At 46.5% G+C, this 27,744-nt stretch overlaps 1 protein-coding gene across 6 annotated transcripts; it reads right to left on the reverse strand.

The window, feature by feature from the left end:
• Positions 1-1,686: 1,686 nt before the first annotated feature.
• On the reverse strand, positions 1,687-26,854 carry LOC100010054 (sulfotransferase 1B1-like). 6 transcript variants are annotated; one of them, XM_001362249.3, is made up of 8 exons: positions 26,535-26,854; positions 26,022-26,182; positions 17,540-17,668; positions 14,191-14,288; positions 13,499-13,625; positions 11,100-11,194; positions 4,113-4,293; positions 1,687-2,165 (listed from the first exon to the last, which is right to left on the reverse strand). In XM_001362249.3, exons 1-8 carry the CDS (start codon positions 26,564-26,566, stop codon positions 2,053-2,055), a joined length of 936 nt encoding a protein of 311 aa, XP_001362286.3. In that variant the 5' UTR covers positions 26,567-26,854; the 3' UTR covers positions 1,687-2,052. The 6 variants fall into 6 exon arrangements, with proteins under 6 accessions (XP_001362286.3, XP_056659507.1, XP_056659504.1 ...); XM_056803529.1 differs by having other exon boundaries at positions 26,022-26,852; XM_056803526.1 differs by lacking the exons at positions 17,540-17,668; positions 26,535-26,854 and having other exon boundaries at positions 26,022-26,513.
• Positions 26,855-27,744: the final 890 nt, after the last annotated feature.

Below are 27,744 nucleotides of genomic sequence, written 5' to 3' on the forward strand. Positions count from 1 at the left end.
TTGTACACACGGCCGGGGGTTGTGCTGGCCTGTAGCTCAGAAGACAGCGTCAGACTGGATGTCCAGGCTGGGCGTTCTCCACATGGAGGTACCTGATGAGATGGTTTTAGGAAAACAAATCCACCCCGAGAGGACTGTCACCCAGGGGAATTTCTCTAGGTGAATGCGATGCAAGGAGCCAGCGGCTGAGCTCTCGAGGACAGCCTGAGCTTCAAAGGAGGACTCTTGGATAGCGGGGGGAGAGAGAGAGAGAGAGAGAGAGAGAGAGAGAATAGTCCCTCTCCTCCAGGCTTTTTCATTCAATCCACGGCAGTGCCGCCCGCACAGTTTGATGTCATAAACATGGATTAAGGGATGGGCACGGGCGATCCCGGGATTCAAGCATGGAATGGAAACAGCTCTTTCTTTCAAGGGTTTTACGTTTTCCTCCAGGGAAACAACTCAGAAAACAGCAAGAAGGCAAAGAAGAACAGTGTACATGGATCAGAAATGCCAGCAAACACCCGCACACACAGAATCCTCTAAGGGAGATGAGTGAAGCAAGGAGGATGGTGAGTTTTTCCGCTTTCAGGGAACTCAAAATGGCGTCCAGACTTCATATTGCCACACAACCAATAAAACCGAGCGTGAAGCCCACAAAGTCCTTATAGGCAGGCTGAGGGGGACCCAAGGATGTGGGAGTGGGGATCTGGGGACAGGGAAGTACTGGAGGAGACAGAATGCTGAGAAAAATGCCTCGTGCCATCCAGAAGATTGCCTTGCAAAAGAACTGATGAGATTGCAAAGAGCCAGAGAAAGTGAGTTTGCATGGCGATTGGAATCTGCTTTGTCCAGCAATCCTTGCGCTTGATCAATTGCCTTCTAACCTTGGACAAGTTGACTCTGGGGATGAGGCATGGAAGAGGAATCTGACCCGTGTGAGTGAAGAAATGTGGGCCCAGACAGAAGACATGATGTGCAGAGCAAAGAGGAGGAAATCACATGGAACACAGATCATCGGGGATGTGAGAGAGAGAGTTCCATGCGCCCCCCCCCCCCCCCACTCCGCCCCCCAGCTGCCTGGACTTCATTCTTCTTCTGCCTGAAGGTGGTTTGGGGACAGACCACTTCGTCTCCTCTCTGGCCATGACCTTACTACTTGGACTGTGAAGTGAAGGAATGGTTAGTCTTGGCCAGAAGAGACCCTGGCAGAGCTATTGCCATCTTTTCTCCGAGTTAAAGATTTCATTTCTTTCTTTTGGAGAGACTTATTTCAAAGCCTTCAGCCAATCTTGCAACTCAAAAGAATAGGGAAACCTTCCCCCTCTTTCCCCACCTCATCACTATTCCCTTCTCCCCCAAGAATGCAAGAGTCTTTAACTAAAGAAATTAGTTTGAAGGATTATTGTTACTAGAGAGAAGAATTTAACTTGCCATCTCTGAAGAAACCCTCCATGAGGTTGCTTGGTGAAGGCAGGACAGGAAGTAGAGAGGGGAGGGGGCTCAAGATTCAGCCTCTTTCATTTATAGCTGCTTCCTGGTGTAACTTCTTTGATTTTCCAACGATATCTCACCCATTTCCCTCTCTCGTACACCCAGCAGTGCCTAATTCCTTGTATGCTTTTATGGAAGCTCAGGGCAGCATTTCTGATTTCTGCCCTTTGTAGTGTTTCATTTCATCCATTCATTCATTCAAAGCCTGGCCCATTTCTTTGTATTGCTGAGCCATAGAAGGCCCTTTATTAGAAGCAGGGAGGAGATGGAGGAGGAGGAGAAAGAAGAAGGGCCGTAGAGGAAAGGGGAAAATAAGAAGAAAGGAAAAAAGGAAGAAGAACAGAGGGGAAAGAGAGTTGTGTAGTGTTTTCAGAGCCATCAGGGCAAGGCAAAAGTGAGTCTATTCTCCCTTGTGGCCAGGGACTTGCTATGGTGAATCCAGGCTATGAAAAGGGTGCTGGCAGCCAGAAACCTGTAGAAGGCATGAAGGACCCACAAAGTTGGGATGGGATGTGTGTGTTTAGCCACAAGCACCTTCAACTGACAACACCAGAACACTGCTTTCAGAGTCAGGTCACTTTAGATCTCTGTACAGAACTTTAGTGAGGTTCCAGCCATTTCCTTCTCATATATCACATCAAAGATTTCATTTTGGGCCACCGTGAAGTGATTCTTCCAGTCACCAACAGTTCCTGAAAAACAGAAAAGAAAGGGAATGAAAGTTCAAAGTCACTTCTGTATTGACAATTGTTTGTGAGGTCTTAGAAAGGAATAAACTAGTGTAATAATAATAAATACAGTTTATGTGGTACTTTAATCTATTACCTCATCTGATCATTACAACCCTATGAGATAGGTGCTATTGTTAGCCCTCTTTTATGGGAAACCAAGGCAGGCAAGGTGCTTTGCCCAAGGACAGCCACACAGTTAGGAAGTATCTGAATTCAGATTTGAACATGTGTTCCTGACTTCAGGTCTCTACTGTCTCACATGTGTTGCAGTTTGGGCATGTGGTCTCTAAAAAGTTCACCATCACTGGCCTAAGTGATTTCCCAGGTCTCTTCTAAACCTGCTATTCTGTCACTATTATGTCATAGTGGATTTTTCTTTAATTCAGCTAAATTTATCTTAATTACTTTTTGCACTCCTTTCTTTATCCTGAATTACAAAGTTGATTTGGCAGTATATTTCATATTGAATGAAAGACACAAACTAGATGGGGCTGCTTGACCTGATTAATAGTTATTTCAGGCACTGAAATTGCTAATTACTTCATGGATGACTTTTGATAGTGGTTTTTCATGAGATCCTACATATGGCCATTTTTTTCATTTTTAAATATCCCTTACCTTCTATCTTAGAATTGATACTATAAGGGGGGAAAGGGGTTAATTTTAAAAGGGTTGGACTGGATTATTTAAGAGTGTGGTCGCCAAGAATTTATGTTAATTCCAAAGAGATTTATTTACAAAATGTAGAAAGAGTGAAGTAAGAAAACTCAGGAGAGGATAGGGTAAGATATCTAGCCTAAACTCTAAGTAATTTACTTCTGGCCCCTAGCCCAACCCAGGCAGGGAGAGTTATTTCTTAGCTGCCCTTGGCAAAGCCGAGGACCTGGGGAAAAACTCTCTCAAGAGGCTAGTCTCTCCTGAGACTAGTTTCCTCAGAAAATATCCAGGAAAGGAGTCAGCTCTTTCACTCACCACGTGTCAGTCCAACAGTCTCATCTGGAACAGGGTTTTGGTCTAGTCAGGAGATTTCTCCTTCAGCCTCCACTCCAAAGAATGAAGAAGTCCCTCTCACAGGAAGTGACTGCTCCTTTTAAAGATGCTTCTTTTGCATCACTTCCTGTATCTTCCTCCACTTTTTATGTGGACAAATCATAGTCTAAAACGTTGCTTAGGACTGCTGAGGAGGCAGTCAGTCGATTCTGATTCATCCCCCACTATTGCATAGGTGGGTCACAGATCTCTCACTTGAAGATTAGGAGGGATGCTTACACTTTTGTTGATTAGATTTAAAAAATGGGCAGATCTTCCCATTCAACTTTAAGTAGGGTATTGTAAAAATAGGCAGGGGTTACAATTTTAATCTTCACAATACTAAGGACTGTTTCCAAATATGGAGTGGCAAGAGCTAGGCAATTGGAGTTAAGTGATTTGCCCAGAGGCCAGATCTGAACCCAGGACCTCCTGTCTCTAGGCTTGGCTCTCTATCCACTGAGCCACCTAACTGCCCCCCTTTTGATGAAGTTTTTTTTATGCAATTCTTGCAGATAAGATGGAGGGGATATGGGATACTGTTATAGGTGATTCAGATTCTTTGATCATCTCAACCTAAAGACTAGTGATTATTAAACTGATCTCAAATTGGAGAAGTTCTCCCTACACACCACTCTCTCCTGTTGAGATCTTGAATTCTTTGGATGAAGGCAGATATAGTTTGCTTATCAAACTGGCATGACACAAAGTTGAGAAATCTAAAGATCTGGAGTGGTGGACTGACACTGAGGAGGTAGAATCTAATGAGGGAAAAGGTAGTGTTCTGCAGAAATGCTCGAGGTGATGTGATAATTATTATGATCATTTATTGCCACCACCCCAAGCAAGGAGAGTACAGAATCTTGGGGAAATTGTTACCTTTGCGCATGAGACAGGAGGCATCATGATCCATCATGGCACTTGGTATCTTTGTGAAGTTCAACAAGGGATTGCTTTTCATCATTTCAAATGAAGTATGACGGATGATCTTCTCCAAGACTTCGTCACCTAGGCTCATCCCCAGGAACTGCATCACCTTCACGATCTCCTTCTTGGGGTTCTGTTGAGGGGAGGGCAACAGTTCCAGAGTGAGTATGCTAAGCAGTTCAGTGGATTTGTTTTTCTGGAATGTGTGACGGGGGAGATGATGGAAGGGAGGGTTTGAGTCAAGGAGTAATCCTAATTCCCAGGTGTCCCTCCCCTTCCTCCCTCCCTCTAAGACTTTTGTGGGTTGCCTTTGCCAGATGGTGATATGCCGCTGACTTGCTCTACTTTGCCTCCCGCTAGGTATGGAGACTAGGCACAGGTCTGTCTTCTAACTGCAGCACAAAATAGCTATATGTCTTACCTTTAATTGGGTTTGCTTCCTCTTTCCATTTCATTACTATTAGAAAAATACTAGCTAGCATTTATAAAGCACCCTAAGATTTGCAAAGTGCTTTACAGTTATTATCTCATTTGATCCTCAGACCTAAGAAAGTAGGTGCTGTTATTATCCCCATTTTACAGATATGTAAACCAAGGCAGACAGAGGCTAAGTGACTCACCCAAAGTTGCATAGCTACTATGTGCACTTATTCCACTTATAATTAAGGGGGGGTGATGCCTCTACACATTTTGAGGGGGGTTCCTGCTCCCTACTACACATCCCCTCCAATGAAAACTTCAGTGTTTTCCTATGGTGCTCTCCCAAATTGTATTTCTCCTTTTCCTTTTCTCTATTCTTTAGGTGGGCCCTTAAAACAAACACAGGCAGAAGGGTGGAAGTGTTGAAGAACCAAGACAAGAGGGAAAAAAATCCCCCATTTTTGTAGCTCTATTTAATATTGGAATGAGATTGGGTTGGGGAGGAAGGCCATGGCCCTTTTGTACTTCACATTTGTTTCTCTGTTTAAAAAAGTTTTCTGTTTGATGATTATGAACTTGAGAAACATCATCAGACACGAGCGTGCCCTATGAAAAGCACAGAGAACAGATGAGAGCATGGGTGTCCGTGACCTGCCTGGGAAACTCATGACTGATGGCTGGAATTTTTTGGTTTATTTACGATATAGCATTGTCCTACTCGTCTGGGTTCCCTTCTGAACTTCTGCTTTCTTCTGGAGAGCTTGATGACTTTTTTCCCCTCCATCTTTTCTTTGAAGAGTAAATGATCACTGCCTATTGACCTGAGCCATAGATGTGGGGATTTTGTAAAGGACATGAGGCCAGTTCAATAAGACTCGTTTTAACTGGTCTTTCTTCTGTTACTTCTATTTTTTATTATCCAGTTCTTTTCTTTATACACTTAATCATCAAAACCAGAAATAATTCAATCTAGAGAAAGGCACGGGCATGACTCAGTACTTTCTTACTCTCCCCACTTCCCCCTGCCCAAATCCTTGTCACCGATCCACAGAGTCACATCTGCACCCGGACTCTGTCTCAAGGTGTCGGCCTTATGTTGCCCCTCAAGCCCAGGACTTGTCTGCCAAGAGAAATGCTAAGATTCGTCGCAGGGTTCTTATTCTTTTCCTCCTTCCTCTTCCTGTGCAAAGAAGAAGGGAGTGGAGGAAGAGAAGGAACCCGATGGGCTCTACTTATTTGTAGGTGAAACAATGTGTTCCTGGGCCTCTGGGCCACCTTTCCTCCCCATGCCCAAACAGAAGGAAATCACCAAATCCGTCGTCCTGGGGCAAGTGCTTCAGGTTTGTTCCTCTAAGAGGACGGAGGCTCAGTGCACAGCGTGGACCTCTGTAAACCTTAAAATTTCTTAGACTTATAAATGTTGGAAATTTCACCATTGGGAAATTTCATACTTGAAAAATTTCTTACTGATAGTCTATTGGAATGTGAACCCCATTGGCATGGGAGGTTCCTCCTCCTCCCTTCTTAAGATTACTTTAGGACAGAAACCCTTTGCTGAACAATGGAAAGGGCTCTGACCTATGCTTAAGCATAGAACAGGAATTTCTTTGAGTCATGATTGATTTTAGAATTGATACAATAGAGATACTTGGAATGACAGAACCAGGTCTTGGAAATTACAATCTCCACCCTACTCAGTCCTAACAGGATTTAGGAAGGGCTGCAGCAAAGTTCAAAATTTAATTATTCCAATCTCTACCCTACTCAGGGTAACAGGATTTAGGAAGGGCTGTAGCAAAGGATCAAGATTTAATTATTTGAGAATATGACCTTCAACAGACATGTGCAAAGCCACAGACCTCTGGGTGGTCCTGGGTTAAGCTAGAGCCACCATTGGCACAGGGAAGACATGGACAGTGATTAGTAGATGTGAGAATGGAGGGGAGGGAACTTGGATGGTTTGCTTAAAGAGAGAGGGGTCTGAGGACTGAGGGGTGGTTGGTTGGAGAGTTTTGGCTCTGAGTGGTTGGAGAGGTGCTCTGAGAAGCTTGCTCTGAAGGAGGCTGGAGGTGGAGGCCCCTTGAGACTGTTTCTCCATTTTGGTCACGTGAGTAATAGGGACTGATCTCCTTTCTTTGCCCCAGCTATCTAAGGGCTTGGGCCTTTTGGCCCAGCCTAAACAGAAGGGGTATTTAAGCCCTATTCCCTTCTCTCCCCTTTCTCTCTCCCTCTCTCTCCCTATCTCTAATACCTTTCTTCATCCTGTTTGTAATTAAACTCCATAAAAGGTTGACTGCTGACTTGAGTTTTCATTTAGGAATTACATAGCTGAATTCCTTGGCGACCTTAAATTAATATATATCAGTCTTTTAAAGTGATTTCCTTGTCACACCTCCGAGCTGCAGTGAGGGGCTCAATGGGCTGGGAACTTGATCTTACTCTACTCTTAAAGCCCAAGAGAAAGGAGTTTAGAAAATAGGATCTTGGTCAGAGCCGTGAGGAAGACAACAAACACACTTCTCTTTTCTCCACCTCTTTACCTTTGCCATTCTGCCCCTCAAGCATGGGCATGAAAAGGGAAAATTGTAGGCTCTCCTCCACCTGGCCCAGAAGCTGCTCCCTGGCTGCTCGGGATGAGGGATTGGATAGACTTTCCTGGCACTTGTGTCGACCCTCCCTCTGAGCTCCACCAGCTCATGGCGTGACCATCTTCTACAGAGGGACTTGGCAGGCCCACAATTATGGCTTGTAACTCTTATGATAGCGGGCAAAGGTGCCTACATTCAGTGTAGCAGCATGCAAGGCACCAGGGAATGAATTTATATGGCACCTATTGTGCACCAGGACTGTGCTCCACCTTATACAAATGTCACCTCACTTGATCTTTACAACAACCATTTTATAGCTGAAGAAAAGCCAGGCAAACAGAGGTAAAGAGACTTGCCCCAGGCACAGAGCTGGTAAGTGCCCGATGCTATATTTGAACTCAGATGCTCTGGCCTCTGGGCTCTATCCATGTGCCACTAGCTCCTTCTTAAAGAAAAAAGGCAGAGCCATAACAGGGCTCTGAGGGATGCTTCTGACTGGTTAATTGGTGTTGGGGGGCCACCCCAAAGGAACAGGGGAATCTGAAAAGCTTTTCAAGGTCAGGTGGCAGGTTTTCTCTTGGACTGCCCTGCTTGTACTGTCTCTGTGGTTTCAGCCCTGGCCTCACAGTAGGAAATGCAAACTGTCGAAAAGACTAACTCTGGAGCCAATAATGAACCATGAAGGGGCGGCCAATTCTAAGCTAAACCAAGAGCAGCAAAAGAAAAAAGCAGACGGAGCAGGCCCTGTCAAAGGGTGTCAGACTTGGACTGCATGTTCTTAGCATGCCACACTTAATAGCATTAAGTGAATCTGGGCAGCTGGCAGCTCCAGGGACAGTTCTGGCCTCAGGCGTGTCCTAGCTGGGTGATCCTAGGCAAGTCACTTAATCCTCATTGCCCAGCCCTTGCCGTTCTGTCTTAGAACTGAGATTTTGGTGACATACTAAGGCAGAAGTTAATGGTTTAAGAAAGAAAAAACAAACACAAAACTAGACCAGCAGCTGCCATATAGGCTTTGTCTCTCTCCATTCTAAATGGCCTTTGAATGGAATTCTTTTTTTTTTTTCAAATATGCAATAAGTTAACTTGCCTATGCAGAAAAGAAACATGCTTTCTAGACCAAGAAAGGGCAACATGAGAAACAATGCAGCAAATCTCATTTCTTACAATGTTCTTGTTAGGGGAAATGAAAGGTGCTAATGTCTATGAATTTTGGAGTCTGGAAGAGAAGGTCCTCATTAGAAAGTGGAGGTGAGGTAGGTTGGGTGAAAGATGACTCGTTGTCTTCTTCTTTGGGACCTGCAAAGGCTTTTCTTTTTTCAGTATTTTCCGAGAATCTTTTTCTCTAGGTGGCCCAGACAGTCTTTCTCCCTGAAGCTAGCTTGGCAGAGGTTCATGCTTTCCCTGTCTTGTTTAGAGGTGTGTTGTCCCTTTTGTTTGCCTCAGTTTCTGCCAAAGCATATGTTCTTTCTGAGAGTCTGCTAGCTTGGACACACTGGTCTTTCCCCTCTTTTTACTTCTCTCCCTACTTTTTTATGAAACTCTTGCTCCCCCTAATCCCTTTGCCTACCCAGGAGTTTCTGTTTAACTAATGTCCAGTTGAACTCTGGGCAAAAGTATCTTTGCTTCTTTCTCCTAGCTTTCTAGACACATTTTTCCCAGAGTCCCTGTCACTTCTTCTGTTAGCAGTTTTCTTCATCTGAGTGTGGGTCCGTGGGCTGCATGCATCCTTTCTCTCTCTGAATGAACCTACTCATTGATGTCCTTGCCTTCTTTGTTTGACTATCTTAATAAATTACACGATTAAAAATAGGCCCCAAAGAAAAGGCTTTATCCAGTTGGGCAGATTTTCAATTTGCACTTTTGTTTCTGCCCTCACTTGGCTTTGTTTTCTGAAGTCAATGGGAGAGTCTGTGTTGGCATCTGTATGCCTGGTACGTCCCGAAGGGGCATTGGTGTGAGGGTGCCAATTGTCTTCCTGGGGGAGAGTAGTGCAATGTAACGGAAGCGCCTCAGAGACACTGGGGGATACCTAGACATTCTGAAACTGGTCCTAGTTGGCTAACTCCTTGGTGAATGGGCTGCTCTGTGACGCACTGTGGAATCATTCACAAAAGCCCCAGGCAGCCTCAGCTGACACTCTTCTGCTGCTCTGCTCTTGGCCTGATGTCTCTGCTGGGAGAATATGGCCAGAGATAATGCTATCAGGAAAGAGGTTGGGCTGTTCCCACTGAAGCTACCAGTAAGCTCACTGAAAACAGACTGGGTCCTTAGCCTTTCTCTCATTGTGGGTCAGGGGAGAGTGGGATCCTCGTGCCCTCGCATCTGGACTTTGTGGCCAGCTCAGCACGGATGCCTGGAGGAACATGGAGTCACCTTTGGGACCCAGCTCAGCAGGGGCTGACAAACTTGGTAACAATGAGACGTAGGAATTGAGCTCTGTGGAGGTCCCTCTCCCCAGAGACGGAGATGTGATAGCAGAGAGTGTGCCCTCCAGATGCTGGGGAGTAATGCTTTCCCTTTTGTTCTTGCCCTATTTTTGAGGCTCCTTTGCCAAAGCTAATGCATACTAAAAGTTAGAGAACTTGGGCTGTAGTCACTGACACCATTCCCAGTGTTTGTGTTTGGATATCAAACGTTCCACTTAATTCTGGTCTTTTCTTTACGAATACTTGGAAATCTTCTATTCTGTTGAATGCCTATATTTTCCCTTGGAAGTATATCGTCAGTTTTGATGGAGAGGTGATTCTTGGTTGAAGACCAGTTCTCTTGCCTTTCTGAATATCATGCTCTAGGCCTTGCTGTCCTTTTAGTGTAGAAGCTGCCAGGTTTTGTGTGATCCTGATTGGTGCTCCTTGGTATCTGAATTATCTCTTTTTGGCTTCTTGTAGAATTTTTTCCTTAGCTTGAAAGCTCTGGAATTTGGCAATTACATTCCTGGGAGTTGTCTTTTGGGGGTTTAGTGTAGAGGGTGTTCTATGAACTCTATCAATGTCTATTCCCCCCCCCCCTCCTTGTTCAAGAACATCAGGGCAGTTTTATTGAATGATTTCTTGTAGTATGATGTTTTGGCTTTATTTGAATTTCCTCCTGTATTTCCTCTGTAGCCTGGGTTTTTCCAACATAAAAATTTTCGAGGGTCACTGCCTTTTTTTTGTTCTTGTTTCTTGGAGGATGTTTTCCCCGGGGCACAATTTTCCATCACTGTGGAGGTTTTACCTTCCCATTTTAGTCAGAAATCTGAGTGAGCTGGTCAGGTTCTCTGTGTATAGAGTTAAGGAGCAAGGATTTTGCCTGAGGTAAACTCTCGAATCTCCACAGCCACTGCTGTTCACAGCTCTTCTCTGCGCGGGAGTGCCCATGGTCTGCACTCCCCTGCCTGCCAGGGATACAGGTGTAGCTTCTCTCAGGGGTAGGTCTTTGGTGGTCTTAGTTAGCTCCCAAGGATCTAGAGGTGCTCCTCGTTCACTTGCTGATTCTCAGGCACCCTGGCTCTATCTCTGGCTCCGTAGGTGGGGTAGGGGGGGTAGATCAGCTCATGTTTTGGTGGGAGCTTTTTCACCCCCTTAATAGTGTGGAAATGCCCAAATCCCATGTACCTTCAATGTTGTGCCCTACTGTAGAGCCCCTCCATTCTCATGAGACTGGATTTTTTGGTCTTTTGAGGTAGTCTATTTCAGTGGGTGCTGGAGAGAGGAAGCGTCCTGTGACTAGACTGCTGACATCCTTACCCGGAAGTCCCTGTTTTTTTCTTTTTATAGTCAGCTGAGATTTCCACCTATCCAAATCAAAACTTCCTAAATTCCCCAGATAATTCCAGTAGCTATAAGTGAGACATGTCTTCAAAAGGAGCCTTGGGCACGTGATGGCTGGGCAGACCAGCATCCCAATAAGAGAACAAGCGAAGCACATAAGACCAAATCTGGCATACCTTTTTCATATCTTCATAGAAGAGATAGAGCATGGGGTAGTCTTCCTTTTTAGCCCACCACTTCTTCACATGGGCAAACCAGGAACCATAGGACACTAAATCCAGAGAAAGGAAAAGGTAATTCTGGTAAGAATCCATTTAACCAACCATGCTTCTACCTGCTCAGGGTTTTGACATCATGATAGCGGTCCAAGGCTCTGGCCTTGACCTACTCTGGCCACCAGAACAACTGCAAACATCCCATAAATACTTGTTGGTTTAGCATGTGTGTTTGGGTGTTCATTGTGGAGGAACTCTCTTGACCAAGAAGAACAGGACTTCTTGGGAGAGGCTTGGGTGGAGTGGAAGCCTGATGCTGCACCTCACTGGAAGCAAAGCCATTTATTAGTGCACTCTGGAAGACTGCTCTTGGGAACACTTAACTTCTTAGGGTTGTTCTACCTCTACCGCAGCCCTGCTTAGAGGACACAGCCAGTCAGAAGCATTTTGTGGCACTTAGGGTGGATTCAGAAAAGATTTTGCAGAAGAAGGAGGGATAGAGAAAGCGGGGATCATTCAAGTAGAAAGTGGGAGCATTTGGAATGCAGCTGTAAGAACTGTTAACAGAATAAGAAACCATCCCCTCGGAGGCAAAGAAGAATGAACGGATACTTTTACAGTGACTAAATAAATCCAGTGAGACAGAACTCCGCGGTTTGTTCCTTAGACAAAACTACGGACCAGAAATATTGTCATTACAGTGAATGAGGCTCTCTGCTTAGTGCGAAGCAGGATGCTCCTGTTTTGTCTGTTCTATCTTATTTCTCCTTCTAAAGACAATGAATGCTTCCCACTACCAGGCTACCACGCAGTTGGGGTGGTGAAGCGAGTAGGGTTCCTATTTTCCCCATAGCATTATTGACAGACAGAAAGAGAAAAATTGGAAGAATAGGCGAAAAAGTTCAGGGAAAAGTACCAAGCCGTTCATTTGGTGCCTTGTGGCATCACCCTGACGATGACAAGTATTTGTATTAGGACTAACTCTACGGGATTATTTGTAGATGCAGAGAGATGAGGAGAAACGTGCTAAAATCACTTCTGGGTTTTCTACCCTGAACAGCTCGCAGGCGAGGCACATTTATGAATTCCTGCATCTCCATTCTTTCTAGGAAGCTCAGCAACATCTGCTATGAGCGGTGACGAGTTTCCAGAAGGTTGGGATAGTTTCAGGGTCTGGTTTAGCAGAGTATATGATCACCCCACATACGTGCTGATAAAGCTAAAAGTGTGTTGGTCACCAATGATGCTCTCGAAAAAGAATTCAAACGAGGAAAAATGAACAAAGGCAAATTACCAGTCGAGACAGAGATAGGATCAATGAACTGCCTATGCCACTAGAAATAACAAATAAATAACACAGAAGAGGACTGGGCAGGCTGAAAAACAATGACCACGAAGGCAACAAGCAAAGCTGAAAGCTGATACTTTAAAAAGAAAAATGAATTAAATTCATAAGTTGAATTGCAAATCGATAAACCTCCAACTGACTTGACTTAAAATATAATACTCGTTTCTGCTAAAAAACATACATAGGCTCAGAAGGACTTTTGGATATGATAAACCTATTTAAAATCAAAAGCAATTGTTATTTGTGATGGGAAAGTATTGGAAACCTTTCCAATCAGTAAAGGAGCAAAGCAAGAATGTTTCTTTTCCTCTCTGCTATTTGATATAATTTTAGAAATGTAAACAATAGAAATAAGATGAGAAAAATAAATGAAAGGCATGAAGATAGCCAAAAGGAGACAAAACAATGCTAACGGCTGACAACATGATCATTTGGTTAGAAAACCTTAGAGAATACAGAAAGAAATAGCTTTGGTAGGATAGGAAAAAACTTCATAGAATATCAGTACCATTTATATATCATGGTTGTGTGAAAAGTTGTAAATACTTGGAAACAAAGTAGATTGAGTGATGATTAAATGAATGGTGACACACGACCATAATGGAACATTTGGCACAATGTAAAGAGTGAAGGATGTGAAAGAAACAAGAAAGCATAGGAAGATGTATCAACGGATGCAAACCGAAATAAACAGATGCACGATGACTATGACTGTAAATGGAAAGAACAACAGTAAAACAATCCAAGCGTGGCCCAGAGAAGATGTGTGAGAAGATCCCTGGCTCTTGTCTTTGTGGAGCTGTGGGACTTTGGGTAGAGAAGGCTGCAGAGAATGGATTTAGCTAATATGGGGGGGGGGTAATCTCTCTGACCCTTCTCTCTGGACTAGTGAGGGGGAAGGGAAATACTGTGACTATTAAAGTGGAATTAAAAAAATAAAGGACATAAAAAATTGGAAAAAGAATGGCTGAGAAAATAAGAATGAAAAGAATTCTGGATAATTCCAACCTACCTTTCCCAGTCATGTACTTCTCTAGGTACTCTGCCCAGGAGTTTGGGTGAGGCAGTAATTTATTCATCAAGTGAAAATAGTAATATGAAACCGCCACATCTTTGGCATTTCTTGCCACGTAAATCATCTGCAAGAGGATGGAGGGGGATTTTGTGAGAACCTCTGGAAGAGCACTGGGATCAACAAAGGAGTTAATCACGAATAGCTTTTTACTGGTACTCACCCCTAGAGGTTGGCTTTAGGATTGTCTCAAGGTGAGTTACCATGTTAGTCTCCGAGCCTCTGCTCAGATAGGTAGGCTTCCACTTTAGGTTGCTGATGTATAGCTCTCCGTAAATCGCCTGCCTGTCTCCCTGTGTGCCGCTTTGGCCTTCTTACCTTATCCTTTCAATTTTGAAAATTATTTACTTTGATTTTATCGGTGTCTGTTTCTTATATCCCCATAGTATCCCATGTATCTCTCCACTTCCCCGAACTTGGGGGGCAAATCTGGCCTCAGACGCTGACTGGCTCTGTGGCCCTGTGCAGGTTGTTTCACCCTGTTTGCAATTTCCTCATCTGTCAAGGGAGCTGGAGAAGGAAATGGCCAACCCCCCTTTTATCTTTGCCATGCAGAGTCAGAGGGGACTGAAGAACGCCTGAACAACGGCTATGCTTTGGTAGACTACAAAGCTGCATCAAACGTGTGTTACCTTGCAGTTATTTTCCCAGAAATCCTTGGGTATGAGGTCAACTGGCAGATGAGTCTTGATAAGGCGGGGGGATGGCATCTTCTCTAATGCCTCTGTGCCTAGGAAAAGTCCAGTTGATAGAGGGAGACGTTAGACGTTGCCTGGTACATCTGCAGAGCCAACTACCTCCATGCTTTCTGAGTAGCCATCCCTGAACACTGAAACAGAAGCTCATTTCCTCTTTAGGTTCTCCTGTTGTACCTTTTGGCCAACATGGTGGGAGTGGCGGGAGTGTAACCTGAGCCAATCATAAGGCTGATGTCTTCTTTAAAAAAAAAAATCCTTACTTCAGTCTTAGAATCAATACTATGTATTGGTTCCAAAGCAGAAGAGCAGTAAGGACAAGGCAATGGGGGTTAAGTGACTTACCCAGGGTCACACCACTAGGAAGTATCTGAGGTCAGTCTTGAATGCAAGACCTCCCATCTCTCAATCCGTTGAGCCACCTCGTTTGCTCCTACATACCATTTCCGTTAGCTAAACTGGATTAATTTGATTTATCTAGGACTTAGAGGTGGAGAGACCTTAGAAATCATCTATCAGCCAACTTTTCTTTTACAGATCAAGATGCTTTCATCATTCTGAGTTTGCCGTGGATTCCAGGAGCTTCTTGGCTCGTTGTTCCTATTCTGTCTCAATGACGGTCACTCCCATGCCAGATATGGCGGAGCCACGGTGGGACCTGGGGTCCTCCTTCTCAAAGGTTCAGGGGGAGGCTGGCCAACATGGATCGCTGGCACGGGGTCATCATGCTGAGCTTTTGGCTGTCTGGGGGGAGATGGTGCAGGAAGACTTGAACGGAAGAAGAGAAGGGAAGGGATTATGAAGAGGGCTCAGAGGCTTTTGGAATTGGGAAGGGAAGTTTTAAGAAGCTGAAGGAGGAGGAGAATTGGAGATAAAGGAGAAAGACCAGAGGGAAGACCTGGGCTGACGGTGGAGGAGAAGGAAGAAGAGGAGAAGGGAGCTGGAAGAGCAAGGTACAGAAGGAGAGAAGTCCATGGGTCTGGGTAAGAGGTTACTAAAACAAGGGAGAGGCATTTAGGCGTGGTTGTCAAAGTGAGAAGGAAAGCACAGCCACAGAAGTAGCTGGTGGGTGCCTCTGGGCTCTGTCGCTTAAACCCATTGCTTCTGGCTCTCCCCTCTTCGGCCCCAAGCACGGCTGTTCCCCCAGCCACATGGGTGATAGATAACCTTCCGGGGGCTTGCCGATGTCTAGCATCCTGTTTCTGCCACTTGGGAGACGTGGGACCATGGGCAAGGGCTTCATTTCCTACCAAAATAAGGCAAGGTTCTAGATTCCGATCCCAGCTCTATTGCACACGAGTTCTCTACGCTGCTCGACCAGGCTCTTCAAGAAAAAGCTGAGTGAGCCCTTTGGGGGAATGCCGTAGAGGGAATTCTTGCATGTTCCGTTTGAATTAGATGCCGCTGAGCTCCGGTGAGAACCTGGCCCAGGACAGAAGCAAGAGGAGGACTCTTACAGGTGAACCCATCAAAGCAGCAAGGCCACCGAGGCCTCGGCGTCAGGAAGATCGAGGGCAAACCTTTGCCTTCTGGCTTAGAATTGTAGGATTCCAAGTATCAGTTCTAAGGCAGAAGAGTGCTTAGCAATTGGGGGTAAGTGACTTGTCCAGGATCACGCAGCTAGGAAGCATTGGGACCCAGGTCTGGCCCGGCACTCTATCCACTGTGCTCCGACATAAAGGTTCAAATCTTGCCGCTGCCATAAACAATGGCCCAGGCTTCTAGGCAGCTTTCTAGGAATCTGGCAGACAGAACAGGCAGGGCTCTGCATTGGTAGAGAGACTTTCCTCTTTTGAGATTCCCTATGCCAAGGAAAGCGCAGATCTGGTCCAGTAACAGAGAAATAGAAACCAAAAACCATTTCAACAAGCAGCAAGAGCCGCGGGCTTCGAAGTGAGGCCGAGGGGGATAAGGCTCAGGGATTTTTAATGCCCAAAGCTGGTGGTTACATAATGGGTCTTCTAGATAAATTAGGGCCCCTGTTCTCTCATCCTCTTATCACATACATGCATGTAAAGCAAATATTAGTGCATTGAGAACCAGGCCCAGAGATGGGAGTCCTGGGTTCAAATCTGACCTCAGACACTTCCTAGCTGGGTGACCCTGGACGAGTCACTTCACTGCCATGGCTTAGCCTTTACCGCTCTTCTGCCTTGGAACCGATCGATACACAGCATTGATTCCAAGACGGAAGGGAAGGGTTAAAAAAAAAAAAGACTATCTGATCAACTTAGCTAAAACCACTCAACCTAAAAAATGCTGGAAAATCAGCGTGCATTTTTCTGCCATTCCCATTCTGTGATGGAGCCTGGCAGGACGCAGGCGTGCCACATGCTTGCTTGGATACAGACTTCTGGGCTTGGGGAACAGGAAGACTTCCTCTTTTGTGGGCTGAGAGCCTGGAAGCTGCCCTTGGCCATCCCAACGAGCGCGCTCGCTTTGAGGACGCTGACGCTGTACTCAGTGCTTTAGAAATGCCAGGCGTGTGCATGGAAATGCCTGCCAATCACCCTTTCTGGGCAGGCTCTGAAACACAGAGGTGCATTCCAAGCGGCCGATGGCAAGATGCAAACTTCTGTCAGGCCATTTGGGGACAAAAGGGAATGCCCCAACGAATTGACTTTTGGCCATTGCCGCGTATCTCTGTGATAACTTGATCACAAATTGCGAGATGGCATGGGGAGGAGAATGTTGGTCTTGGAGTCTAGGTGACGAGTTCAAATTCTGCCTCGGACACTGGCTGTGTGACTGAGCAAGCCACTTCATCTCTGTTTGCCTCAATTTCCTCGTCTGTAACTATGAGAATAATAATGGCATCTCCTTCCTGGGGCTGTGAGGATCAAGCAAGAAAAACTCATGAAAAGTACTTTGCAAATATTAGACCACAAAAGGAGTTATTATCACTTCAATACTGGAACTCTTTTTGCAGCTAGGTGGTGCAGGGGGAAAAGTGCCTCGCCTGGAGGGAAGAAGACCTGAGTTCAAATCGAGATTTAGATGCCTACTACCGGAGACCCTGAGCAAGCCACTGTTTGTCTCAGTTTCTTTCTTTGCAAAATGGGTGTCATAATAACACCTTCCTCCTAGGGTTGTTGGGAAGATCAAATAAGAATCCTAGCAAAGCGCTCAGCATGGCACACAGAACAAGCCACATCATGTCCCTGATCCTCCTCCTCCCACCATCTATCTGTGCTCCAAGAGAACTGCCGACCCCGCCGGGGCTGTGAGTGCACCTCCGTCCACCCCAGAGGAATAGCCTAGTGAACAGGAGCCGGCAAGCAGTTACCTGACGTCCTCACTCCCGGCACAGACAGCTCCAACATGGGCACTTTGTTGTAAATTGCATCTCGACCACACGTTTCGGTGTCGCCCTCGTTTTGAATCATATCCACAATTTCCGAAATCCAGGTGGTCCCTGAGGCGGAAAGGCAAGGCAACAAAGAGCCATCAGGGAACCGCCGCCAGCTCTTGGCAATCTAACGACGCGCCTCCTTGCTTAGTTACGCCATTGGAGCTTCAACGTCCAGCACGCCACACGCAGTCCTGTTGAATTCTGGGTTCCACAATCAATCCGCGTACCATTCACACAGTTTGATGGGGGGACCCGGAGGCGAAACCCAAACTGTCTCTGGCTCGGCCCTCAAGGACATTTTTTATGTGGAGGAGACAATAGATATACCTGTATAAAGCATTGCTGAGCACAGTGCAGAGAGGGTCTGGTCTGGTCTGCCTACTGGAAGACTCATCTTTGTGAGTTCAAACCTTGCCTTGGGCACTTATTAGCGGGGGTGGCCCTGGGCAAGTCACCTAACTCTGTTTGCCTTCATTTCCTCAGCTATAAAATGACTGGAGAAGGCAATGGCAAACCAGTCCAGGATCTTCGCCAGGAACAATCCAAATGGGATCACGAGGTAGTCGAGACTAAATAACAACAAAGGCAGTGGCGGAGGTAGATGAAATGAATAAAGCCCATACTGGGTGGGGGCATGGGCTGCTCAGGAAAGGCCTGGTGATGGGGCAGTGCCTTCCAGGCATGGAAGAGAGTGCAGACAATGAGCAGAGCTGGACAGGGGTGAAAGAGAGAGTCACGAGTTCTCTTTAACTGTAACACGGAGTGTAATCTAGAGAGTAATGGGTAGGAAGCCTGGAGAAGCTGGCCAGAGCCAGGTTGTGGAGGGCTGCTAATGCCACACGGAAAAGCTATTATTGAGCAGCAGAGAGACATGGTCAGCTATGGGCAGGGATGCGATCTTTGGCTGCTGGGCAGAGAGGCAGGGAAAGTGAAAAAATGTCATCAGGTGGGTGAAGAGAGGAGAGAATCAGCTCTGTCCAAGTTCCTCTGATTTTCTACTAACAAACTCTGAAGATGGGGGAAGCTTTGAGTCCACAGAGTATGCTGTGTGCCATCTTTGGCACCCGCGCCATAGGCTTGCCATCACTGGTGTAAGGGAACAGAAGCATGATGGCAGAATCTTGGGGAATACTTAGTTAGAGAGGGAGGAGGATTTAGTAGATAGTCCTGGAATCAGGAAGACTTGAGTTCAAATCTGGCCTTCAGCACTTCTGTGTGACTCTGAATAAGTCATTTAACCTTCTTGGCTATCTCAGTTTTCTTAACGTAAGATGGGGATAATGATAGCATTTCTCTTCCAGGATTGATGTAAGGATCAAACAAGATCATATGTGTAAAGTGTTTCCCCAGATAGAGACTAAAGATAAGAGAGAGGGGATGACTATGGGGCACTTTACTTAAGGAGAGAATTGTCTAAAGGGGTTAGCCTTGGTGAGTAAGGATACCCCTTCATGGGAAAGAAGAATAAAGGAGGAGAGAATGGGGCACAGTGCCAAAGGGTTTGGAGATACAGAATAGGGGAGAAGAGACCTCCATTTTGTCAGTCAAGTATGAGGCCATGTCCACTGCTAAAGGAAAGGAGTCAAGGGTAGCTAGGGAGCCCCGTGGATAGAGCACCAGTCTTGGAATTGCAGGGACCTAGGTTTAAATCTGTCCTCAGACACTTCCTAGCAGTGTGACCCTGAGCAAGTCACTTAACCCTGATTGCCTAGCTCTTACCACTCTTCTTTCTTAGAACTGATACTAAGACAGAAGGTAAGGGTTTAACAAGAAAAGAAAAGAAAGAATGGGGTCCTAGGAGCAGAGAAGGCATGGTTTGGAATAATCTCTGTGGGAACTTGTTGAGTAGGGAAGAGTTAAAATATTACCTTGTGGCAGCAGCAGCGAGGCCAGGGGAGAAGCATGAAATGGAGAAAGCAATTGAGCCTCTATTGCCATGAAGGCAAACCTATGACACATGTGTCAGCATTGACACACGTGGTCATTTTCAATGACACACGGCCGCATGTGGGCTCAGAGCGCCTCGGGGCTGGGAGCTGCTTGCACACAGCTATGGCCATGGCCATGCCCTGGCCAGGCCTGGGGAAGTGGAGATGAGGGCTGCTCCACAGGCTGGCCCCAGGGTTATGGGGTGAGCATCGGGCGGCATGTGCCAGGTGGCTGGGGCACGAGGGGCTCCTGTGGAGGCTGGGAGGAGGAAGGTGTGTGTGTGTGGAAGGAGTGCACATGGTCAAGCAGGCTGGTGGGCAGCAGCTGCTGTTCTCAGGACCCCCTCCACCACCACCCTCCCCTGCAGCTGGTTGGGGAGGGTAGGGGTGGGGCTCCAGCCTACATGCAACAGAGGAGTGCATGGAACCAATTACCAGACACTTTTAGCACCCTGAAAAATATAGCAATGGCTTTACTCAATTTTTCCCTTTATGTACTTTCGTGAGACCTTAGTCTAAGCATTAAATAATATCAAAACCAACAAAAGAAACACATTGACAAATGAAGTTAGTAGCGTTTGCTTGGGCTTGAAGTGTACAAAATACCAACCTTCAATTGCCAATGAAATTCAGAAACAAAAAAGTCACTAATAGGCAGGTTAGTTAAAGAATTTCCCCTCCCCTCACTTATCTTGTTCATGGCACCCCACACACGTTAAACAATAGCAAGACCAACAAAAGAAACCGACTGACAAATGAACAAAGAAGTTGCTAAGCAGATGAGTTAAATAATTGGTTTTTGGCTTATCAAATACAGTTACAGATTACAATTATACGTTTTTGATATTTGAACTATAAATATCATGAAATTTTAGTTTTTTTCTTGAAGTGATATACCACCCGAGTTATGCTCATTTTTTGGGTGAATTTTGCACGCCAAGCTCAAAAGGTTGCCCATCACTGCTCTATTGCATGGTCCAAGGAGGAGATGGTAAGGCTCCAACCTGGGTAGCTATGCAGTGTGACACGTGGAGAGAAGCAGAGGCCTTGGCCTCCTTTCATTTGCCTTGATGCAGCGAATGACAAGATTCAAGGGGCAATCATCCCTCTGTGTGGGGAAGCACAGCAAGGTTGTCCCTTGGACCTTTCCTACCTTGGCAGTCTTCCTCCATTCCTGGCACTCACGACTCAGCAACACTGGCCTCCTCGTGGGCCCTTGGCCTCAAGCTCCATGACTCTGGGCTTCTCCAGTGACTGTCTGCTGAGCCCAGAATGCTCTCCCTCCTCACCTGGCCTCAATTGTGGCCTCTTTCAAGACTCAGGCCAAAGCCTGCTTTCTGTGGGAGGCTGTTCTTGGCCCTGTCCTTGACAAGCCCCCTATATCCTTTGTGTAGCTACTTAGTTTTATTTAGTCTCCCCCATTAGAAAGTGAACCCCTTAAAGGAATGAACTGATCCCCCTTTTTTATACCCCTAGTCCTTACTTACTGGCACATGATAGGCTATTAATCAATGTGTGTCGACTGTCTCCATCCAGCTGGAGAAGGAAATGGCAAACTCCTCCCTCATGTCTGCCCAGAAAACCCCAAATGGATAGTTGGAAAAAACCAAAACAATTGAACAGCCATTGTACGGGAAGTCAAGAAAGGAGGAAGTGGGTCAGGCGAGGAAGGCTCTGGGATGCCAAACAGAAGACGTCTATTTGTTCTGGAATCCAGGGGGAGCCACTGGAGCTCCTGGGTAGGGGTGGGGAGCACGTTGGGAAAATCACTTTGCAGTGGCATGAAGGACAGGCCAGAAGGAGAAGACCCGAGGCAAAAAGGGCCAAAGAGCTGATGAAGATGGCGGCTGGGTGAGGAGAGAGAGCAGTGTGTGCATGAGATGCTGTAAAGGGGGAAATGGCAACGAGTGGCAACAGACTGCCTATGTGAGGGATAAGGGTTAAATGGTAGGAGTCTGACAAAAGTGAGGAGAGCAGTTTGATAAAACACTTAGTTTAATTTGAGAAGTACCGATGGGAAATTGAAAGGAGGAAAGAGATGGTTCTAATACTCTTACTATCTAAAATTTCCAAAAGCCGTACTCTGTCTTCAGTGACAGGTGCTTCTTGCCTGGCCAGGTCAGGCCTATCTAACCTACTCTATCTATAAAATATTGACTAACTACCTATCCTCCTAATTAAACAGGCATTCATCACCCAGACTCCTGAAACCAGATTTTATTCTCCAACTGTCAGTAGCCGAGACAGAGCTCCTGCTCCCTCAAGGTCCCGAGGCAAAAGACCCCAAACTGCCACCTTCCCTTCCTTTAACCCCCTCATCTCCTAGGGAACAGAATCTTCAGCTCTGGCTAACCGGCACCTGCCAGTTCTCCTTGACTTAGAAATCCTGCACTCTTGCCTCTTAAAGAGACAGAGGGAGAGATTAAGAAAATCCCTTTAATAGAGGTGAATAGGATAACAATGATGAGATTAAAGGGGAACCAGGTAGCTCTGTGGATAGAGAACCAAACCTGAAGATAAGAAGGTCTTGGGTTCAAATCTGGCCTCAGACACTTCTAGCTGTCTGACCCTGGGCAAGTCCCCTAACCTCCATTATCTGGTCCTTATTACTCTTCTGCAGGGGTCCCCAAACTTCGATCGGGCCACATGCGGCCCCCTGAGGCCATGTATCCAGCCACCACCGCACTTCCGGAAGGGGCAGCTCTTTCATTGGTGGTCAGTGAGAGGAGCACTGGATGTGGCGGCGCCACAAAGCGAGGCGTCGCTCATGCACGGTACTACTTCCGGTGACATCATCCTTTGCATGGCGCCTCGTTCTGAGAGTAACTGAACAAGAACGAGGCGCCGTGCAAAGGACTATGTGGCTGCACAATGGAAGACGTCAGCATGGTGAGCGGGATCTGGGGAGGGGATTCTGCTGTAAAAATGGAGATTTGAACCCCAGACTTCAATCCCCAGAAGTCCTTGGCAGTTCCCAGAATTCCCTGTAATATCACGTGAATCCCCACCTGGGCCGAGAACAAAATTTGTATTTAAGCTGACTGGACCGCCTACTTGGCCTCTCTGCTTCCGCTTCTGGGCTCACGCGTCTCTCCACCAGGCAGGCAATGCAGCGAGTAGGTCACACATGATGTCTTATTTTGTGTCTCTTTATTTCTTAACTCTAATCATCTTGAATGAGCCTCTGAAAAGATAACCCTTTTAGCAGAGAAACGAATTTAACTGCTAGCCGGCACTGTGTCTACTGCTGCCGGTTAGGGCTGGTGCTTAGAGTCCGGCCGCCAGCGGTCTGAGGGACGGTGAAGTGGCCCCTGCTCTTCCGCCTGACAACTGAGTCATGGGATTGATTCTGACACGGAAGGCAAAGGTTTCAAAGCAAACAACAAAAACTGATGTGGGAAGAGCAGCGAGAAACCTGGGAAGAACCATCTAAATGTCACAAAATGAAAAGCTTTTTACAAGTGAGGGGGGGGCAGCTATGCCACATCACATGAAGGAAAGTGAGTGAGAACCAATCAGCGAGCAACGGGAGGCGACTTAGAGAAACTACGGACTGGGAAGCAACGCGGATCCTTACAATGTAGCCATGAACGTAACGACGGCCTTGAGTTTGTCTTAATGTTCAATGTTGCTTTGTATAAAAAACTCAATTAAAAAAATACCAGACCAAGAAGGGGAAAGATTGGGTCAAACTGCTACTCCCTGGACAGTCCGACTCATAGCAGGTAGCTGGCGTCCTTCTTTGCCTTTGTTTTTGAAGATGACCAGCGCGGCCATGCAGAAGCGTCCTGCCTTATCCAGCCATTGGAATGAAGTGAGGCAGAGCGGCACAAAACCGATTCTCACGTGCTCTCCTAGAGTCATCAACGCCCACTGCCAAGACAGAAGTCAGGATGACTGGGGAGGGCCCAGACTGCAGTAGGTGGCCTTGGGGGTCTTTGATATCTGACCAAACTCTAGACGCTTCACAGCCCCTGCCTCCATCACTCTCATGGAGTTGTCACCTTCCCCTTCCACTGGGGGAAGTCTTTCCTTGCTGGCGATAGACACCCCCAACTGTGGAAGAGGCATGAAGAGAGAGAGGACTCGCGAGCCAGGTCAGGCAAGAAACAAGGCTGGGGACCTGATCTGCAAAAATCAAGATGAAGATTCCAAACGGGGGCAGTTGAAGCTGGCCGGGGGAGGAACGGATTCTCTCTCTGGGGCTGACTGATCAAGAAAGGAGAGAGAAACCTCGGCTCTGGGTTTTTTTCTGACCAAGAGAGGCAAGCCCGGCTGGAAGGGGAAGAAGCTGAACTGATCCTATTAGCTTCTGTCCCAAGCTAAAGGACCCTTGAGGGGGGCTTCTGAAATTAGGCTGAGAGACCTTGGTGGTTTTGTGAATTGAAAGAAGAAAAGAAGACTTTCAGTTGTCCTCCATCTCTGACTGTCCCTCTATCACAGCTGTGACTTCCCAAACCCTCATAATCTTCATTTTAGATTAGGGAAACCCTCATCCCTCTCACCTCAGTCTCCTTGTCCTGTTATCCCAATAAGCCCCTTACCTGAGAAAAGAAAGGAAGAAGTTTTTCCTCATAAATATCACAGTCCACTCAGGGGGGAAAGGCAAAGCCACAAGCTTCAGAAGAAACTGGGAAGGAGAGGGTGGAAGAAGGGAGGGAGTGAAGGGAGGAGGAGGTTAGGAAATATATTGATCTACTAGTCATCAGTAGAAATCAGTAGGCAAACCCCAGAGCATTCCCCTGTGGCAGCATCTCTCATCTATCCCCATTGTAACTAGGTAGCCTCAAGTGTCCCATACTAGCAGCTCTCTCTAGTCACAAGCCAGAGTATCCAGTCACCTCAACAAGAAATAGTCACACAGATTATCCATTTATTACACAACTCACTGATGTCTCATTTGTTACTCTCAACCTGGTTTAGCTCATCTGCCAAGATGGGTTTACCAGGGAGTGGCCACGGTGCAAGCTACAGCTTCTTGAAGCCATAGGTGAGAGTTGGGTGAAACGTGGACACCAACAGTAGATGAGCAGCCCTGAAAGAGCTTGGAAAGCCCTCATATCATATGAACTCCCTGCCTTGGCTAGGCTAATACAATTCTCCAAGGAGTTTGAGGCATTTTTTTAAAGTCAAGTGAGTTTTGATGGTTAGAACTAAAGCAGATATTTCATTATGCAATCATTTAAAGTTTTTTAATAAAGATATTTTATTTTACCAATCACACATAGTAATGAATTTGCATATAATTTTTCCAAAGTTATGTGTTCCAAATTGTCTCCTTCCCTCCCTTCCTTCACTTTCCTGGAGCTGGCAAACAATTCAATTTAGGGTATACATATATTATCATGCAAAACACATTTCTCTATTGCTCATTTTGTAAGAGAATAAGCATATAAAACCAACCCCCCCCCCAATAAAACCCCCAAAGTACTAAAGCGAATAGTCGTATGCTCTGATCTGTATTCCAACTCCAACAGTTCTTTTTCTGGTGGTGGAGAGCATTCTTTGTCGTCAGTCCCTCAGAGCTGTCCTGGACCATTGTATTGCTGAGAGAAGCTAAGTCTATCTCAGTTGATCACTCCACAATATTGCTGTTACTGTGTACAGTGTTCTCCTGGTTTTGCTGATTTCACTCCGCATCAGTTCATGGAGGTCTTTTCAGCTCTTTCTGAAATCATCCTGTTCATCATTCCTTATAGCACAATAGTGTTTCATCACCATCACAGACCACAGTTTGTTCAGCCATTCCCTAATCAAGGGACATCCCTTTAGTTCCCAATTCTTTGCCACCACAGAACGAGCAGTGAAAAAAAATTTTGTATCCTAGACTGTCTTGTTGAGTTCACTTACCCCAAGTCTATTCCACTGGCCCTCCCTTCTGTCTCTTAGCCAGCGCCATATTGTTTTGAGGATCACTGCTTTATAGTACAGCTTGAGCCGTGGTACCACTAGGCCACCATCCACCATATTTTTTCCCCTTAGTTCCCTTGATATTTTTGACCTTTTGTTCTTCCAGCTGAATTCTGTTATTCTTTTTCTAGTTCTATAAAATGGGTTTTTGATCGTTTGAATGGTATGGCACTGAATCAGTAAACTAATTAGGCAGAATTGTCTCATTGTGGATTTAAAGAGCGGGTCTTACTTTTTATTTAAAAAATGAAATACAGATGACAAACCCAAAGCCGATGTTTTCCAAAACACCCAACATATCAGTCACATGAATAAACTGAGTGTGGGAATAATTTTAAAGCTCTCAATAATTCAAGAGCCCTTTCTCCGGCATTTAAGTGGATTCTGCTTTCAGCCCTCCCGCCATGACTGTAGGGAAAGGCATTAGAAGGCTCCAAAGCCTGGTTTGTCTATCTCTACCAGGAAAATAACCCGGGGGGGGGGGGGTCATTCTTCCATGTGACCAGCGAGGGCAGGGACTTGATAAAACTGGGTAACATCTATGAGATCTCTTGACCAGGGGAGGTCCCCAGACTCACCAGATTTGGGGTAAGTGGCAATCACAATGTCGTCTGGCCTCCACTGGAACCTCTCAATTCTCTCCCAGTTGTGTGCAAAGGCACAGACCATGGGGTATCCGTGGATGGTCTTCGGCTCCTTCCTGATGAAATCTGCTGGGGTGAGCATTCTGGGGGGAGTGCTGGGGCACAGAGAGAAGAGCAGAATCAAAATCAGACCCGAGGGCAGGCAACTGACACAGAAACAGGGCTTTGAAAGAACTACACACACTCTCAGCACATAAAGGGCAAGTGGGAACAAGGGCAGGGGCCGAGACCACGTGACTAATGGAACAAAGGTCTCTGGGAGAGAGGACGGTTGGAGTAAATTCAAACAAATGTCTCTGAACGCCTTCCTGCCACTTCTCAGTAGTGTGAGCCAGCGCCAGGCTGGAACGTCGTCACATGAGCCCCAGCTCGGTCCCCTTTTAGGGGTCTTCCCGAGCATCTGCTTTTAGACAAAGCCCTCGCCATCGAAATGACTGACGTTCCCACCAAATCCCATCCGCATTCCGGAAACTCTCCATTTCCTTCAGGGCTGTGCTTCTATCTAATCTGTCCACGGAGAGGGCAGTGTGGCTCAGCGGCTCTCTGCCTTGATAAGTCCCAGTCCCTGGGCGCTTCCTCCCCTGGTGGGAGGTGGACGGCTGGCCATCAGAGACGGGTCTCCTGCCCCTTTTCTCTCCAGGGGCACAGGGCTTGGAGACGCTGCTGAGTCAACGCTCGCTCGATGGCTTACTAATGCGCTTGGATTAAGGGCTTTGTGGCCCTGCCCTCCCCGCTCCCAGCTCAACCAAAGGAAGCCGGGCATAAAGAGATTCCAGAAGGAAGCTGGAAGAGTGACTAATCTTGGCTGCCTGTGGCTGGCCTACCACTCCAGCTGGACTTTCTTAAAGGGACATAGTCCAGGGATCCCGGAAAACAGAGGACTCCGAGTCCGTCCCGCCTCCTGTGCTCATTTCTTTGAAAAACGTTCTGAAAGGGAGTGCCCCTTCGCATAAAAGAAGTTCTGTTACTGGCCCACTTTCGGTGAGACTATTAAAAGAAAAACCCTTGTCTTAGAAGCAATGGCACGTATCCCTTCCATGGCAAAAGAGCGGTAAGGGCTAGGCAATGGGGGGTTCGTGACTTGCCCAGGGTCACACAGTGAGGAAGTGTCTGAGGCCAGATTTGAACCCAAGTTCTCTAGACTCAAGGCCTGGCTCTCCATCCACTGAGCCTAGCGTTCTCCTCTCTTCATATTTTTTTTAAACAACTTGTCTTTTTACTGGTTCAGGGAATAGCATCCAAGTGGCCCTGTAGTGGCCAGTGTTGTTTGGTTGTGTCTGACTCTCTGTGACCCCATTGGGGGTTTTCTCAGTAAAGATGCTGGGGGGGTTGGCCATCTCCTTCTCCAGCTCATTTTACAGATGAGGAAACTGAGGCGGACGGGTTATGTGACTTGCCCAGGGTCACCTAGCTAGTAAGTATCTGAGGCCAGGTTTAACCTCGGGAAGATGAGTCTTCATGTCTTAGGTCTGGCACTCTATTCATCACACCACCCTAGCTCCCCATAGATACTTGATTGGCTGTGGGTAAACTGCTTCTCATTGTCACTGTTGGCTTTCCTAGCATCACGTCCTGGCAGCCTTCACTGGCAGTGTTGGCACGGGAGATAACAGGAGCCATGTCCAGGGCATGGAACACAACCTCAGGTAAAGGCAGG

Source organism: Monodelphis domestica, chromosome 6, assembly GCF_027887165.1.
Source record: "Monodelphis domestica isolate mMonDom1 chromosome 6, mMonDom1.pri, whole genome shotgun sequence".
NCBI classification, from domain to species: Eukaryota; Metazoa; Chordata; class Mammalia; order Didelphimorphia; family Didelphidae; genus Monodelphis; species Monodelphis domestica.